Genomic DNA, 17,308 nt, shown 5'->3' with positions numbered 1-17,308 from the left:
CTAAGGTTTGGCAGCAGATTTTTGTGCATTGTTTTTTTTTTTTTTTTTTTGGATCAGTCATCGTTTTTGTTTTAAGCTCGCAGATCAGTGATGGGCCTCAAAATCGTGATCGTTTAAAGCCTAGCCATGCAAATAATCAGGACGTGATCTTCTCTGCCCTGCTATCGTTCACAATTCTTGAACCGTCTTCATCACGAGTGGCGTCATTCATGTAAAATGAATAAACGTCCTCCTCAAATGTAAAACGCCGCATGTTTGGTCTCAATCGTCGATGTGTGTGTCTTTCCCCCGGGCAGGTGGCGACAGACAAGGTTTCTGGAAGGCTAAGTTCTACTCTCTCATGGGTGAAGAAGTCGGTGTCGCATACAGTCGGTCAGATGGCTAGCCAGGTGGCCCCGCCCACGTCCCTGCCGACCTCCGCGTCGTCGCCGTCGTTGTCTTCGCCGTCCTCGCCGCCTCAGCTCAGCCCCGATGACGTGGAGCTGCTCGCCAAGCTGGAGGAGCAGAACAGGTGAGGGATGAAAAGTGTTTGGGTTCAAATATTTGTTGGGAGGGGAAACACGGATGTGCAGTTTTTATTTTTCCTTCATGTGGTCACGTTTTTTCTCACGTTTTACTGTGCCTAGCCTGGTGAGTGATTTGGGTGTCAGAGAATGTGTAGAGTTGGCTAGCTATGGATCTGTTTGTGTGTGTTGACTGTGTGAGTTATGGCCGTCGCCAGCTTGTGTACGAATGTGCTTGCGACGTGTTTGTTCAATCAAGCCATTGAACGTGAACCGGCGGCGGTGTTTGTCCGACCGCCTGCTGCGGCGTTACAATACAGTCTAACTAGCGACAGGAGGCTGCATTCAATTAGCTACAATCGCTATGTTACCTTGTGTTGGCTGTCATAGACGTGCTGCTGCTGTGGTGTACGTCGCAATTGATCTTTTCAAAATGTGAAATGATCCCAAACTTTGGTCTCACACTGTATTGAGTTCTGTGTAAAACCTACAGAGCAATCTACTTTTGCAGGTTCTCCGTGTGAATTAGTCTTTTGTCATCAAGCGAGTTCATAAGGGTAGACTTGCGTTCGGGCAGTCCGCTGTGTTTGTGTTGCGTTGTTCTTTTTTTTTTCCCCCCGAGGCCTTTGGACCCTGCAAAAGCAGATAAAAGTCGCCTAACAGTGTAGTTGGGCAGGACACGAGGATCTCGTTTGTAAACCGTTCCAGACCTTGGAGATGAGAATGACGAGATCATCATGAACTGGTCCTGGTATGCTGCTTTTACACGAAACTCTCGCTGTGGAATTGAAGGGAGGTCCATTTGGATTTTTTTTATGACAGACTAGCGTCTCGTGCTGGTGAATTATTAGCCCAAATGCTTGTGTTTGCACACCAGCGGGTCCACGGAACCGTCAAAACTCGATGAATTTCCTTTCAATCCGAACGGCCAAGTTCCTAATAATAATACCGTAAAACATTTCGAATGAGTGCTGAACATGTTAGCGTGACATATCTGTGCTATAACTTTGCTGCCAATTTCGATTGCTTACAATTCTACAGTATTGTGATTGTTCTATTAACCGAAAATAGGAATATTAACTTGCCATAATTGACACAATTGTTGAACCGGCTTTTTTTTTTTTTTTTTTACATATATTTTTTATGATATAAAATGAAATATTTAAAATGTTCAAACGAAATATTAGACTGAAGTCAATTAAATCCTGTAGATATTTAAATGAAATGGAATACAGATCAAGCCTTGAGATATTTTTTAAAAGGATTTTTATCTAAGTATTGAAATCTTATTATTTCGTAGTTTTATGGATTTTCTTTGGGATCATTTTAAGTGACTTTTGTAATTCGTTCATGATTTAAAAAAAAAAGTATTTTGTTTGATCAGCCATCAAAAGAGTTTTAATGACTGGGTCAATGATTTGATTGAGTGGACTGGTTGTAGCTTGTTTGCATGAACAAATGCTGCAAGATACCGACAGTGCCTGTAAAAATGTCAGGCATTTTTCATACGCAGTCTGTACAATTTTATTGCAAAACGTCTCATTTAGTGAATGGGAGGTGTTCACGATGGCTTTCCAAAATTATGCTTGTGTGCAGTACTGGGTCACGCGCGGTCGTGTTTGCGTGCAAGCTTAATTCCGGGCGTTCCTTTTTGTTCAACTTGTGGTCTGAGTCGAGTGGGAAGCTCCCCTGGCTCTTTGTGGCCATGGGTTCCGCCCACGCGACCCAGATGCAGCTGAAACTTGAGCCTGCTGCGTGATGTCAACGCCGCCGGGTGTTTGAAGACTCGTACTGGAGAGGGAACGGCAACCTTGATTTAGTGTACGAGCAGACTGCGTTTCATTCACATTTTAACCAGCGTTAAAATAAGCTCATTACCGAAAATGAAATACGGTAAAACTGCTCGATCCTTGGGCACGCCTGATTCTGAAGGAGCATGAACCTTTATTTACTGTGCACATTGACTTTTAAATAGCATCCCAACCTTAAATGTTAAAGTAAATCTACTGTAAGTACGACTAAAACACAGTCAAACCGCTTGACCTTTGCAGAGGGAACAAAAACGTGTTTGACGATAACTATATTGCATTCAACGTGAAATATTTAGGCGCGTAACGTGTTTTTCATTTATATTTCTGGTATTGTACGAAGCAGCAAGCGAAGCCCCATCTTAGCTCTCCAGTTAGATTTGACTGCCGTCTGACTGTCTCGCAGGCTCCTGGAGACGGACAGCAAATCCCTGCGCTCCATGAACGGCTCGCGGCGGAACAGCGGCTCGTCGCTGGTGTCCAGCTCCTCGGCCTCGTCCAACCTGTCGCACCTGGAGGAGGACTCGTGGATCCTGTGGGGGCGCATCGTCAACGAGTGGGAGGAGGTGCGAAAGAAGAAGGAGAAGCAACTCAAGGTGAGATTCGGTGTGGGAAAGACACACTGCGAACACGATAGCTTGTTTTTCCGCGTTACATTCATTTTTATTCATCCTTTTGGAATTGATCTGGATTTTTGTCTTTTTATTTCATCACAATTTCTTTGATTCTGCAAAGATTTGCCTCGTGTGAATGGGGCTATGCACGTTATCCTCTTTGGACTTTCCTTGGCTCTCCTGAAGGAAGCGTCTTACTTCTGTGTTGGAAACTATTTCCCGTCGCTCTATTAGTACGAGGGCGCCCCTGTCATGTATCCTTTGACGTGTTATTTTTGGGCAAGGCTAATTTTGGTGCACCTTTCTCGTTTTAAAGCTCACTTGTGCCAGGAGGAAGTCATACGCTGATGTTGATACCTGACACTCGCTGCGACCGCCAACCCAGTGATAAGAGTGGGGAAAAGTGGGCCTGTACTTGATGCATACCTTTTATAATGGAAACACTCCAACAATACATACTCTTCCGACCTGAACCTGAGTGTACTACTTGGTTGAAAAAAGGCTTTATTCTAATCCTGAAAACTTCAGGAAAAAAAAAAAATCCACATCATGACACCGCGTGGGTGAAAATGTACCCATGTGGGCAGCTTTTTGAATTGTTTTTTTTTTTTTTTTTTTTTTCTTCATTTGTGCTGCTGCTTCTCCCCTTTAAGTAATATGGCCCACAATTACTGCCACCTGCTGGTCACTTCCGGGATGAAACATTTTTAACAAGGTGATGACCGAACATGAAAACTGCACTCGTATCCGTAGCAGCCCGTCTGGTCTGAACTCCACAAGTCCTGGTCAAAGTCGACCCAAATGGGCACAAACAAAAACACGCGTGCACACGTGCGCACATCACAGCAGGAAAGAGCAGTGTGCTCCGTCAGCACAGGAAGTTTCTTAATCACATTGTGTCAGCAGTAATGAATGGAAAGAACATGTCATAATGACATCCTTGTGGACCGGTATATTCGTTCATTATCATGTAGCAAAATTGGAGGGCAGCTGTGTCGGATCGTCACGGCGGCCTCCGCTTTGCCTGGTAGTTCTGCTGGATAAGACCGTGAAAATTTGCATGAAATTGGCAACAAAACGCATGGATATCATGACAATAAGAATAGGTCCATGTCCGTAGAAGCATTGTAATTTTTTTTTTCACACAGTGAAAATGGAAATCTCGAGTACAAGGACGCTTAAATAAATGTGCCCACATTGTTTTTTGTACGTCTTGCGACCCAGTTTTCATAGCCCGAGGTGAAATGTACCGGGATAGGGCTCCCTTACACCCAAGGTATGCTACAGACCCATATTTTTGTACTTGTGTATGACAATTTTAAAATATAACATTTTTCACCTGACCCAGTGAATGTGTCCAAGTTTTTGTTTATGTTTAGACTGCCAAAAATGTGATTCTTTACGGAGAGTAATAATAATTTCTACAAAATCAACATGATCAAGACAGAGGGTATTTTCATTTATGTCGGTAGCACTTGGTTCTCTTGTCTCTTTGTTGTGCCGATCCGTTCATGTGGCGCATGCATCTGACCTGACACTTTTCCGTACGCAATACCCGCCATCTCCACCAACAGTTTCACCTCTTAATCGTGTATCTTCCCGTCATCAGACGCTAACTCAGTGAGCTAACGCACAACAAAACTAAATGCAGCTCTGCTTACCTTTTGGCTTTGACGTGACATCATATGACATCCGATGGGATTCACACAGTGTAATCCAGTCGCGACAAGAAACAGGAAGCACAAGCACATATGACAGCTTTGACTTCTCAAGTGTGCTGAAGATGTGGCGACATGCTTCCAGGATCTCGTCCGAAAGGGGATTCCGCACCATTTCCGGGCCATCGTGTGGCAGCTGCTGTGCAACGCCCAGAACATGGCCATTAAGGACCAGTACTCGGACCTCCTGAAGATGACGTCGCCCTGCGAGAAGCTGATTCGCCGCGACATCGCCCGCACTTACCCGGAGCATGACTTCTTCAAGGAGAAGGACAGCCTGGGCCAGGAAGTTCTCTTCAATGTCATGAAGGTAAGCAACGCCAAGCCCCTTTCACGTTTGACGCAACGTTGGCGCATCTGTCAGGCCCGTCTTGTTTGCTCCTCAGGCTTACTCCCTGGTGGACCGCGAGGTGGGTTATTGTCAAGGCAGTGCCTTCATCGTCGGGCTGCTGCTCATGCAGGTAATCGTCAGGTGCTGACGTCGCACGTGCTCGGCAACCAAAAGACAAAATCCTCACCTGTGTGTGTGTGTTTTTTTTTTCCCCTTGTCCATCAGATGCCTGAGGAGGAGGCCTTCTGTGTCTTTGTCAAGCTGATGCAGGACTACAGGCTCCGGGAGCTCTTTAAGCCCAGCATGGCCGAGCTGGGCCTCTGCATGTACCAGTTTGAATCCATGATCCAGGTAGGAGAAACTATCCAAGGGGCAAAGGGAGGGAAGAAAAAAAAAGGATTCATCAAAGGTTTTCCTGGCTTGAATTGCGGCTGTAACGCCGCCCAAAAACATCATTTGCAGTTGTCAATTTTTCCTTTCCACTTTACTACAATCAGCTCTTCACTAAAGTAATGTTATTTCTTCTCCACTAATACGGTCGGGTCACCTCCATGCCCGGAAACAGCATTTACCCGGTTGAAAATGAACAATATCATTCATCGTTCGCTTCCTCTTCTATAACCGGAATCTCTCGTGCCTCCAGGAGGATCTCCCCGAGCTCCATGTGCACTTCCAGGCGCAGAGCTTCCACACCTCCATGTACGCTTCCTCCTGGTTCCTCACCATCTTCCTCACCTCCTTCCCATTGCCCGTCGCCACGCGGATCTTTGACATCTTCATGTGCGAGGTGGGTGCACGCCAGAAGACCAGAGTAGAAGAGTTGACACGACTAAAATAGATTTTGTTGGTTGTCCATTAGTGCCACCTGCTGGAAAATTGACATCCTCAGCTATTGTGATATTCAGATTTTAGGGATGCCAGGTTTAAATGATAACACGACACCACCATATTAGTGCTTGTAATTGGTGGGAGGAAGGAAGAATTGATTCAAAAAGTTTGTTTTATTCCCCCCCATATGCTTTTTAATGATGTATAATTTTGTTCTGAGTTTGAGACTAAATGTACACCTGAGACAAGGTCACGAGTGATGCCGTCTGCTATCAGGGTCTGGAGATCGTGTTCCGAGTGGGCCTGGCCATCCTGCAGATGAACCAAGCTGAGCTCATTCAGCTGGACATGGAGGGAATGTTACAGGTATGGCTGCGTGCTGCGATGTAGCGAGGTGGTCCTTCGTGTCGTCTGTTGGGTCTGTGCGCGTTTGTCTGAGCTGATGGGTCCTCTGCGCCGCAAACCACAGCACTTTCAGAAGGTCATCCCGCGCCAGCTGGACACTGGCCCCGACAAAGTCATCCAGGCGGCGTATCAGTTCAAGTACAACCCCAAGAAGATGAAAAAGTAAGCAGCGACCCAATTGTGTACTGTAAAAAAAAAAAAAAAGTTATTAGTGTGCTCCTTAAACCCCTAATGAAGTTTCCTGGGGTATCACTTTGAAGTGAAATTATCATGTCAGTCGTGTCTCTAACTATCAAACATAATGGTGTCAAGTCATTAATAACTTAAATGCTTTCGGAACTAAACTGAGAAAAAGTTGGTCTCGCTCAGGTTGAAGTTAGAACTTGTGTGGCGTTCTCTCTGTCGCCGCCATGTGGCCAATCGGGGAAAACACCGTCCTGGTTGCATCATCCATCGCCTTCTTGTGCTTTGCTCTACTCAGGTTGGAGAAGGAGTACACCACCATCAAGACCAAAGAGATGGAGGAGCAAGTGGAGATCAAAGTGAGTCTAGCCGCACACTTTTTTTTTCTTCTTTTAAGTTTTTGTTTAGACATTTTAAAAAATGGTTTGTGCCCTTCCTTATCACGCTTGGTTCTTTCAGAGGCTGCGCACCGAAAACCGGCTGCTGAAGCAGAGGATCGAAACTCTCGAAAAGGTGAGGTCCTCTCGCGTCTTCGCGGTGTCGCGACGGCTTCCTCGCCCCGCTCTAACTGGCTGTTTGAAGGGTCACCGTACCAGTCGGTCGCCTATGGCGACGCCACTAACCGAGGCCGAGCCCGCGCGTGCTTGTCGTGCATGTCAGGTTTGCGCCGCGTCCGCGTCAAGCATGAGGCAGCTGGTCGGATTCTAACTCAGTCCAGACGTCGCCAGGCTCTTCATCACAGGATCTTAATCACTAACGCCATCTGACGTGGAAGCTCGTTGATGCGCCCCCCCACCCCCCCCTCATACCTCCTCTCTCTTGACCTTGTTCTCCCTCTTTCACTCTCACTTTCACTGCTTCCTTGCTAGACCATCCATTTTTTTTTCCCAGCTACATCGCTCACTCTCTTGCATGTAATGTTCCTTTTTGCATCCCTGATGTAAACATGTAGGACAGTGTTTCCCAACCTTTGGACCAAAGCATATATTAAGAAGAAGAAAAATAAATAAATAATCACAGTGCACCGCCACACAAAAAAAAACGTCACGAAACATGTATGACAACCCGCACATGTGCAAAATTTTCCACTTTTCACTGAAAACTATTCGCTATTTCCGAGTTCAGGCCAAAGCCATTTCTAATATACAAGTTGTGCTTCACCGCCGTATGGTGGGGGAGGAGCTTTGTTTAGCCAGGCCATAGCCTTGTCTAATAGAAAAAAAAGGGCTTTGCTGTCATCCTGCGCCACCTGTCTATTATGCATATTCAACATTAATTAGGTTATATGTGGGGTTTTTTTTATGTTTAATGTGCATATTAGAATGGATACTTGAATCTCAACAGCAGTTAAAGATTTGGTCCGTTTAGAGTATACTGCTTACGCTAATATCAACAATAATAATAATGATCATACTAATTCATAAAAGTGTGTGATGCAAAATTTTGAAGTCATGAAAATGCTTTACACAATTTTAACCAACACGATATCCAACTAGGATTTAAAAACCTGACAGAGTTAATTGCAGGAGGAAAAAAAAAACCCATTAGCCTTCCAAATGTATCTACAACTAATGAAAAAGCGGAAGCCAATATAAAGTTGACACCATATTGATTTTTGTAAATCTCTCCAAATTATTTTAAGAACCCCCTCTGGGTTCCACCGACATAAAACAAAAAACGTTGATTGATTTACTGACGAGCCACCATCATGAACTCCGTCAGAGATAGCAATCAGCCAAAAGGGGGCGCCAGAGGAAAGTAGTTGATGTGGTGTGGCACACTGGTTGGGAATCACTGATGTAGGAGGTAGAAATGAACATTGCCTTTCACGTTGCATTTCTTCTTTTTTTTTCTTGAAAACAAACAAAAATCATTAAGTATCTTGTGTGTGTGCTTTAAACTGTCCTCTGGATTGTCTCTCTGCTCTCTCTTTTGTGGATATCTCTGTTTTTTGTAGGAAAGTGCTTCCTTGGCAGATAGATTGATCCAGGTATTTTTTCCCCCTCACGTTATTTTTCTCGCTGCACCCACCCTCTCTTTTCTGCCTCTTTAGCACCGCATGCTGATGATTAGTCAGTCCCAATCATGCACATTCAGTGGGAAATTATGCCACATTTATCTGGTAATTATAGGCGTTAACAATGTTGAATTAAGTGCATGAAATACTCACAAAATGACAGAATCCAAAGAAACGGTTACCAGTAAATGTTTTTCACCTGAGCAAAGCGAGCACACTCCAAGCCTTTATGAAAGGAGGAGGAAACGCTGACTTGCAGCCCAGGTGGTTTTATTTCGAAAAAACTGAAAAATAGTGTCTTTTTTTTTTTTAATTGGATTTTATGTATAAAAGTAGTCATCCATCATTTTTTTGTGAATGTGACAATATGAGGCATATGGGTTCACGGTCATAATGGCCGTTCAAGGAAAACCACAACTACCCCTTGACAAAAAATAAGTTGGACACGCTAGAATTGTGTCGATTTAGATTCAAAGTGGTGCCCTCTTGTCATTGCATTTGTAAATGTTCATTTCAACACGTACAGAGCTGTAAGGAACCGTGATGTTCAATATGTTCTCATGGCTAAACGTTTAACGCCTCTTTGGTGCTACTCTAGCGCATCTAGAGGAACAATGTTGTATTACAAGTGCAGTGTGCACTCGCTTGCTCAAGTGTTTGCAAAAAAATAAAATAAAAACACACAACCTTTAAAAACCAGCATGACTTTTAGACAACCCCAATCTTTTTTCTTCCTCTTCCGTCGTAATCTTTCACTCGCTGGCTTGCTCACCTTTCCCCCTTCCCACCACCACGTCCGCCTTCGGTCGTTTGCGTCCGAAGGGACAAGTGACTCGGGCTCAGGAGGCGGAGGAGAACTACCTGGTCAAGCGGGAGTTGGCCACTGTCAAACAGCAGAGCGAGGAGGCCGCTGCTCAGCTGGAGCAGGCCAACAACGCCATCAGGCAGCTTCAACAGCAGCCGCAAGCGGTAAGGATGGCCACTGGGTGGCGCCACTGCTGACGGGAGCCAAGCCGGATTTCAGGAAATATGTGCCCTTACCTAAAATTGGTGTTGACCACTCACATGATCTGCTCTTATTTGTCTTTGAAAATACTGAACAGATTTAACATTTACAATTATCAAGCTGTGACCATTCTCCGAGCAGATCGGGGATGGGGGGGAAAAAATCCCTAAAACACCCCAGGATCACGTTTGTTCATCGCGTCTCATGACGATGCTCACATTTGGACCGATTGTCGCTCTCTGTTTAGGCATGCGTGATGTCCCACGTGTATGTAGAGCGCATCACTTGCCTCCTACACACACACGTACAAATGTCTTCACACCCTGCACATCTGCTCTCTTGGCATAATTATGTTTCGTTATTAATTCATGCCAGCGCATGTTTTACATAATGTGACACTTGGGTGATTTATTCATGCAACATGGCTGTCAGACAGGGTGCGGCAAACTCATTCTCCTTTTAAAGCTGTGCCACTATTTTGTCAGACCACCTCCGCACTTAGGTCTTCGTATGGAATCCAAATGAGTTTGTCAAGCTGTCACCAACATAAAATAGCTTACCGGAGATGGGACATTGTGATTTTCTGGCATTTGAAATGTAAACACTGGCAGCCCTTTGCATTAATCAGTGTCCAAGCAGTAGCTCTCTGTTTCAAAATGCTTGGCCATCTCTGTGTTCAAACTTTTGTACTTTAGGGTCACATCTTATTTTAAACCGGCACAGATGGGCCAGGTCATAGATGATTGGGTACAGTACTGGTCAGACCTTCGGCTCTCACTTAGAAATGTCATATTCTCAAAAGGAAAGCTCAGTTTTGTTTTGTTTTGTTTTTTTAACTACATTAACAATGTCTCGAGTCCATACTGTATTTCTCATTGAGCAAATGTTATCTTAACTCATTCAGTCTTCGCCGTTTTCAAATCACTGCTCCCCACACTCTTTCCTTTCACCAGAAAAAATAAATGGTTTCTACTTTTTTCTGTTTTTCAGTCAGTAGCAGTAGACCATGGGTCGGGTGGACCAAAAAAAAACACCCGATTCCAAAAAGCAGAGAAAAGTGGCATTTTGTTTAAAGAAATACTTCAAGCTGAACGGTGACTTTGACACTTTTTGTGACACCCCCCCACCCCAAACCATAAAACAACCAAAACAAGCCAATGAATTGGCTTTTGATACTACTACTACTACTAATAATAATAATACATTTTATTTATAAGCGCCTTTCACAACAATCAAGGACACTTTATAATCAAGAGCAAAACAATAAAATTTGATGGCTCGAGTTGAGCATCAGTGGTGTTTTTTTACATCCCGTTCACCAATCACTCCATGAACTATGTCATATTTTCTCACGATCAAGACACGCTTTCTACTTCCGACTGCGACATGCACTGTTTGTGCCATACGTATACATAGTCTCTCATACATACTCCTAATAGAGGTGACAAGATGAAATTCACTGCCTTTACCTTTATACAAGCGATGCAGCTCCGCCATCTACAGGAGTAGATGGCGGAGTCTGTTAGTCATGTGGTGTTGTGTTTTGTGTGGTTGTCAGAAGGGGGCGCTACGCTGCTCGGAGGAGGCGGTGCTGCAGCTGGAACGAGAGTTGGTGCAGGCCCGGCTGAAGGAGGCCGAGTCGCAGTGCGCGCTCAAGGAGATGCAGGACAAAATCCTGGACATGGAGAAGGTGACGAACATATTGGCTTAAATGGACATCAGCTGTCTTTGTTTCAAAAATAACACCATTGGAGTGCTGCTCCAAAATGGTGCGTAGGATACATTAAAAAAGGAAAAAAAAAACATGCACGCTATCATCAGCCAAGCCTTAATAAGTCTTAAATTTACCTTGGACTTGCCAAAATGTCCTGAATGTCCTTTCGCTACCCGCATTAGCGCAACACGTCTCTGCCGGATGACACCAATGTGGCTCGACTGCAGGAAGAGCTGATGGCCATGACGGTCAGGGAGGCTGAGGCGCTCACAGGCCTCAAGGAACTGCGGCAGCAAGTCCGGGACCTGGAGGACCACTGGCAGGTGGGAACAGAGTTATCTCCCCCAAAAAAAGAAAAAAAAAAAGGCTACGTCACACCTTTCTGTTTGAGGTGGTAAGAGCTACTTAATTCAGATGTGATTTAGACTGACGTTTTTTAACAGCAGTTACATGAGGATCGTGAATGGGATTTTTCTCACTACGACCATCAAAAAACTTTAGAATCTTTTTCCTGCACCTCCTAGCGCCACCTCGCCCGAACGTCCGGCCGCTGGCGGGAGAGTCCCAAGAAGAACACGCTGAGCGAGCTGCAGGACGAGCTGATGAGCGTGCGGCTGCGGGAGGCCGAGGCGCAGGCTGAAATGCGGGAGAGTCGACAGAGGATGTTGGAGCTGGAGACCCAGGTTAGACCTTCACACACAAAAAAATAGAAAAACAGTGTTTGGAAGAATTTAGTGCTTAGTCACCTTTTGAACTACAGTAAACCGCCCTCCATTGTGGGTTCTGGGTTTGTGGTCCCTCTATTTCGCAGATGTTTTGGGGGTCGGACGGGGGTGGGTACAGTTCATGTACAGTTCATACCGTATTTCGGTCTATCCTTTATCTGTTTGGGTGTAATTCCACTGTCGACCACTAGATAGCGGACCCCTATTTAACAACAAACCAGAAGTATTTCAGCACAGCCCATTTTTTTGTTGTTGTTGAAAATGATTGAATATCCTCCTCTGTAATCCTGTTTTTTGTGCCGACAGAAAGCGACAGCTCAATAATGTCCTTCTTTGGGCCAGATTTTTTTTTTTTTTTAACGTATGTTGTGAGATAAGTTTGTTAGCTTTGAAAAAACTGACAAACTTGGGGCGGGGGATTTTCCAGAATCAGATTCATGGCAATCAGCTGCGGCGAGCAGAGCAAGAAGCCCGAAGCCTTCAAGATCGCGTTCAGACGTTGACGACTCAAAACAAGGATCTCCACTCGCAGCTCCAGGAAATCAAAAGGCGACAAGCAGAGATGGAATGCAAGGTACTGGACGAACGCCGCGATTATTTGCGCCGGAAGTTGAGGGTAAAAATGTTCTGCTAAATGTGCCGTTCCCCCCCCCCTCCAGAGCAAAGAGGAGGTGATGGCGGTGAGGCTGCGCGAAGCTGACAACATGGCCGCCATGGCCGAACTGCAGCAGCAGATCTCAGAGCTGGAGATTCAGGTAATGCAATTTGGTGTGCAACCAGACCTTAGAAGTGAAACAAAATGAATCCTGGATGGCGGTCGAGCGCTAAAACAGAACACCAAGCATGTCCACATTCATCCACCCATGTTCCATCCACAAGTGTATTCAGTAATTCACCTGTGGCTCATCAAGCGTACTAAACTAAGTCACACGCTAGCACAAACTGAAATACGCACACGATCACTTGACACTCAGAGTATTCAGGCATTAAACTCACATTTTGGCATTTAGACATAATAAATGTTCAGTGATATTTAAGGAAAATATATTGGCAAGGTAAACTCCAGCAGCTATTAGGAGCTGCATGGTAGGGAGACAAAAACATACCTTCACTTTCCCTTTTGATGGAGCATAGAATGCATCCAAGGGCAAAACAGGGCGTCTCGAACCAAAATAAAAAATAAAAAAAAACATCAACATAGCAGTGACTAAATCCTAGCAAGAATCTGAGATAGCATTCCACCAAATGGTGCCAGAATGGTGATTTTACTGCTTTGGCCTAGCAGCCAAATAGCAATAGATGGGGTCTTCGGTGAATAGGAAAAAAAAAACAGTTCCACAACAACATTAGAAACATAGAAATTAGATTAAAATATTCTTGTGTGACCGCATAATTGTGTCACTTTCAATTGTTCAGAAATGAACTTTGGTCGTTATCAGTCTGTGGGGCCCAGCAGGAAGTGGTTTCACTCTCAACCTGAAATGTGAAGCTTTATTTTCTCGGGTCCTTACTGGCAGATTGGCACCCCAAAACCTTTTTTTTTAAGCATTCCCGAGACGTTAAACGGCCGCCGCTCGCCGGCTGCTTGCCACCTGTTTCGTATCGCAGCTGAGCTCCAGGAAGCTGGAAAACAAAACCTCAAAAACATCATCTGACTTGTTTTTGACCCTCCTTTCGGGGTCTGTTGGGACCTGTCACTGTTGCAGGAAGTTGTTGCTAAATTTAGATAAGGGAGGGTGGGGTGTCACCCCCACACCCACCTGACATGGGCACCTTGCTGCAAAGTTAATAAGTGATTGACTTTGTTTAATCAAAGTTGCTTTTCATCATGTTACGGATTCATTTCATCATTTTAGGTGAACGGGATACATACACACCGCTAGCGTTACCTTTAGCTGGATAACGCAATATCACAATGCATCTGCGTTTCCTGACTTATACCTTTGACTTTAGCTTTAGCCTGCTAGCCGCACATTAGCACTCGATGTATGTATTAGCTACTGAGTTGTTTTTGTTGTTTTTGGTGGTTTAGAAAGAAGAAGGGAAGGTGCAGGGCCAGCTGAACCACAGTGACTCCAACCAATACATCAGAGACCTCAAAGATCAGATTCAAGAGCTCAAACATGAGGTGATAACCGAGCTTTTCACACCTTCTTCTTCACCTTCTTCTTTTTCGCCCTTTTCATCCGTGCTCTGAGATTTGTTTCCTGGTTTGGTTTGATGATGAGGCTAGCAGATATGACAAAAGTGTCAACTACACCCAAGGCGCTTCCTGTGCAGCGCCACGACATCGTCAAGTTGTCAAGACAACCTGGCGTCCGATCCGTCACAAAGCGGAGGCCAAATGTTGAAAACCTGATGGGGATCAACACACCTGCTAAGCTAACATTAGCCAACATCGCTGTGATTCCTTCGAGCTTGTTTTGCGTGGTGTTTAAAAGCCTTTATCTTTTTAAATTAGAACATATTTGTAACTTGTTCATACCTTTTTTAATGATTCTATTGATTGTTTTACTTGCATATTTTTTAAAATAATTTTTAATGCTGTCTGACTTTTCTTTCCCTCCAAATGCCGAAATGGAGGACTTTCAGAATTGTAATTTTATAATTGTGATCTTAGTCATCACATTTGTCATTTACTTTTTTTTTTGTTGTTTTTTTTTTTGTTTGTTTTGTTTTTATGATGTCAATGTATGAATTTGAATGATTTAATTGTCTTTTTTTTTTTTTTTTTAGTTGTACAGTAACATCGTTCTATCAATATCATTTTTGGAGATTTTTTTGGGGGGGTTATGTCTTCTTAGTCTCAAAATTGTATTTTTAATTATCATGTCATGCCATCATTATCTTTTCAATTAAGTCCATCCATCCATTGCCCAAATTGCTGACATCTTTTTGTCATAATAGTCTTAACATGTAATTTTTCCCTTCCCTTCCCTTTTTTTTTTAATTTTTTTTTTTTTTATTTCATAAATACCGTTTGGGGTCGTGCTTGCCTTTTAATTATGTCATAATTGTCTCTGACCGATACCGTCTTTGTCAGGTTTTAATGTCATGTTTTCATTCTAATGATGGCGGCCATTTTTTGTTTTTTTTTTAATGTTGTCAAAATTGTCCCTCATTTGCTCGCACAGATCTGCTGCTTAAAGGGACAACGTGGCATATCCTCCAAACCGGCCGCCTTTGACGGCATCCACATCATCAACCACTACGCGCACCACCGTGACCCCGATGACCCCCACGACGACGGCTCGTACCACTCTTCGGACGAGGACGCCACCAAGGACGGCGGCGACGCTGGCCGTGGCCGCCGCGTCATGCTCCATTGCAAACTGGGCGACACCGACAGCGAGGAGGATGAGGACGGCGAGGCTCTGAGGCTTTCCGTACCCGCCGCCGTTGCCAAGGTGGGAAATCGCAAGTCCACCGCTGTGTGACGTGTGGAACTTTTCAGATTGGGCAAAGTTGGACCTGGGAACTGCTTGTGGCTATGACTGTACGGGTCCCACAGAGACAGGAGGTGGGCAATTAGTTCCGAGAGACAATAAAACATTTTATTCTATATCACACTTCATTCAATGGGATTTTATATGAACATTGTTTTATAAGCCAGAACTCTACAGTGTGTGTGTGTGTTTGCATCCATTTTGCCACCTTTTTTTTTGCCCTAACATTACAGAAATGACACATTTCAATGATTTTTAAATCTACCCGGAGACAAGCCATCATGAGAGGAAATGAACAGAAATGGATCTCAGGCGCGTCCGTACCTTTCCAACTGGGCTCTACTCATGGTGGGATGGGGTGGGGGGGTTGCCATGGTAATGCACACCACAAGAGACCTCGCACAAGGAAGGAGGGAGAAAGGTGACGTTTGTTTGTTTGTCTTGATGTTGATTTGATGACGCTTGGTTGGGCTACCAAAGTTGTCGCTCTTGTTCCCACTTTGTTCACTCCATTTCACACACCTGGCCCGAGACCGAGACTTGGAACCACACCTTGACTTTGACCTGGACTTGCCTGGAACTGGACCTCGAACTGTACCTTGACTTTGACTTCAACTTCTACCTGGGACTGGACTTTGACTGGGACCTGCAACTCTACCTTGACTTCAACCTGGAATGGACTTGAACGTATCTTGAAGTGGACCTTGACTTGGACCTGGATCTGTATCTGGAACAGTACTTGCACCTCCATTCAGATCTGGTTCTGGACTTGGACCCGCACCTCGACTTTGACCTGCACTTGTAACTGGGCTTATAACTCTACCTTGACTTTGACTTCAGCTTCTACCTGGAACTGGACTTTGACTGGGATTTTTAACCAAACCCTGACATGGACTGGACTTTCAAATATATCTTGAAGTGGACCTGGACTTATACTTGTACCTAGATTCAAATCTGTACCGAGATCTGGACTTGTACCTGCATCTGGATCGAGACTTGTACTTTGACCTCGGCATAGATTTGGACCTCGATCTGAACTCTGGACTTATACATGTCCCGGATTTGGACCCGGACCTGATGTGGTTTGGGTGTTTTTATCAGTTCACATAAGGTGTCAGTGATGACACTGCACTTGTCTGTCTGGTCGCTATTTGGACAGCATCCATGTTTGACTTTTTTTTTTTTTTTTTTAAAGCACTTTGGGAGTCTGCAGTACATCGCGCCCACACAGGGAGGTGAGCTTGTTGTGTGTGAAGAGTTGACAATAAAACATTTGTTGAACTTTTAATGGCGTGATGCTTTTTTAAATTTTTTTTTTAAGATGGCTAATGGGCAGGCAGGAAACGATTGGAGGCTGCTGCTGCTGATTTCAAACACCAAAACCACAAAATCTGATTCCGATCTGTCTCTCATAAGCCGAGTATGCGTGTGAGTGCTGAGTGGGCCTTTAGATCTCAGCTGTGATTTACCAACATCGATTAAAATCGTGCAAAGGTTTGTGGTCTTCCTACTGCACAATTCAGCCAGCATCCGTTCAGTCTATTTTTGTGTGTGTCTGTTCCTTTTTAAGTGTGTTCAGTGCTTATTTAACGTGTATGTGTGTTAACTTTAAGTTTTATGTTTGTTTTCCTTGTGTTCATGTTTTTTTTTGTGTATGTATGTCCATTTTATTTTTGTGTGTCTATGTATTTGCTCTCTCCCCATGAGTGTTTGTGCTCATTTTCTGTGCATTTACTTTGTAATATGCAATCGTTCATTATCCGTGTGCTCGTAGTGTGTTTATTTCGTGTGTATATTTGTCGTTAGCTCACTTACTGACCCCTCCATACATTTGATCAATGCCCAACAGGCCCATTTGTTGATTTCATGCCGGTTGCGCGACCTAACCCGCGCGCGTGCGTGTGTGTTGCCAATCAGAAGTAGCAGAATCGCGACAGGATGTGAGCAGGGATACGTGCCCGAGCTCGATTAGACTTCCGCTCAGCGAGAAGCCCGCAGATAGGAGGCCAT

General features: G+C 44.4%; 1 protein-coding gene across 7 annotated transcripts in view; it reads left to right on the top strand.

The window, feature by feature from the left end:
* Positions 1-16,586, top strand: part of evi5b (ecotropic viral integration site 5b) — a 25,241-nt gene extending 8,655 nt beyond the window's left edge. For 4 of the 7 annotated variants that reach the window (XM_019893130.1, XM_019893132.1, XM_019893133.1 and 1 more), the window contains exons 2-20: positions 297-511; positions 2,718-2,907; positions 4,729-4,953; positions 5,030-5,104; positions 5,200-5,325; positions 5,618-5,761; positions 6,079-6,168; positions 6,272-6,369; positions 6,689-6,749; positions 6,850-6,903; positions 8,348-8,380; positions 9,230-9,376; positions 10,972-11,103; positions 11,310-11,450; positions 11,652-11,810; positions 12,280-12,426; positions 12,512-12,607; positions 13,885-13,980; positions 14,987-16,586. In XM_019893130.1, the coding sequence (XP_019748689.1) occupies positions 297-511; positions 2,718-2,907; positions 4,729-4,953; positions 5,030-5,104; positions 5,200-5,325; positions 5,618-5,761; positions 6,079-6,168; positions 6,272-6,369; positions 6,689-6,749; positions 6,850-6,903; positions 8,348-8,380; positions 9,230-9,376; positions 10,972-11,103; positions 11,310-11,450; positions 11,652-11,810; positions 12,280-12,426; positions 12,512-12,607; positions 13,885-13,980; positions 14,987-15,289 (2,532 nt within the window). In that variant the 3' untranslated portion in view covers positions 15,290-16,586. Of the gene's footprint in view, positions 1-296; positions 512-1,187; positions 1,255-2,717; positions 2,908-4,728; positions 4,954-5,029; positions 5,105-5,199; positions 5,326-5,617; positions 5,762-6,078; positions 6,169-6,271; positions 6,370-6,688; positions 6,750-6,849; positions 6,904-8,347; positions 8,381-9,229; positions 9,377-10,971; positions 11,104-11,309; positions 11,451-11,651; positions 11,811-12,279; positions 12,427-12,511; positions 12,608-13,884; positions 13,981-14,986 lie in introns of those variants that run through there. The other 3 variants (XM_019893136.1, XM_019893131.1, XM_019893135.1) reach the window with 3 other exon arrangements.
* Positions 16,587-17,308: the final 722 nt, after the last annotated feature.

This window comes from Hippocampus comes, unplaced genomic scaffold (assembly GCF_001891065.2).
Source record: "Hippocampus comes isolate QL1 unplaced genomic scaffold, H_comes_QL1_v1.1 scaffold229, whole genome shotgun sequence".
In the NCBI taxonomy this organism is placed as follows: domain Eukaryota; kingdom Metazoa; phylum Chordata; class Actinopteri; order Syngnathiformes; family Syngnathidae; genus Hippocampus; species Hippocampus comes.
The sequence above is the reverse complement of the archived record's forward strand: the minus strand, read 5'-3'. Positions and strand labels throughout refer to the sequence as shown.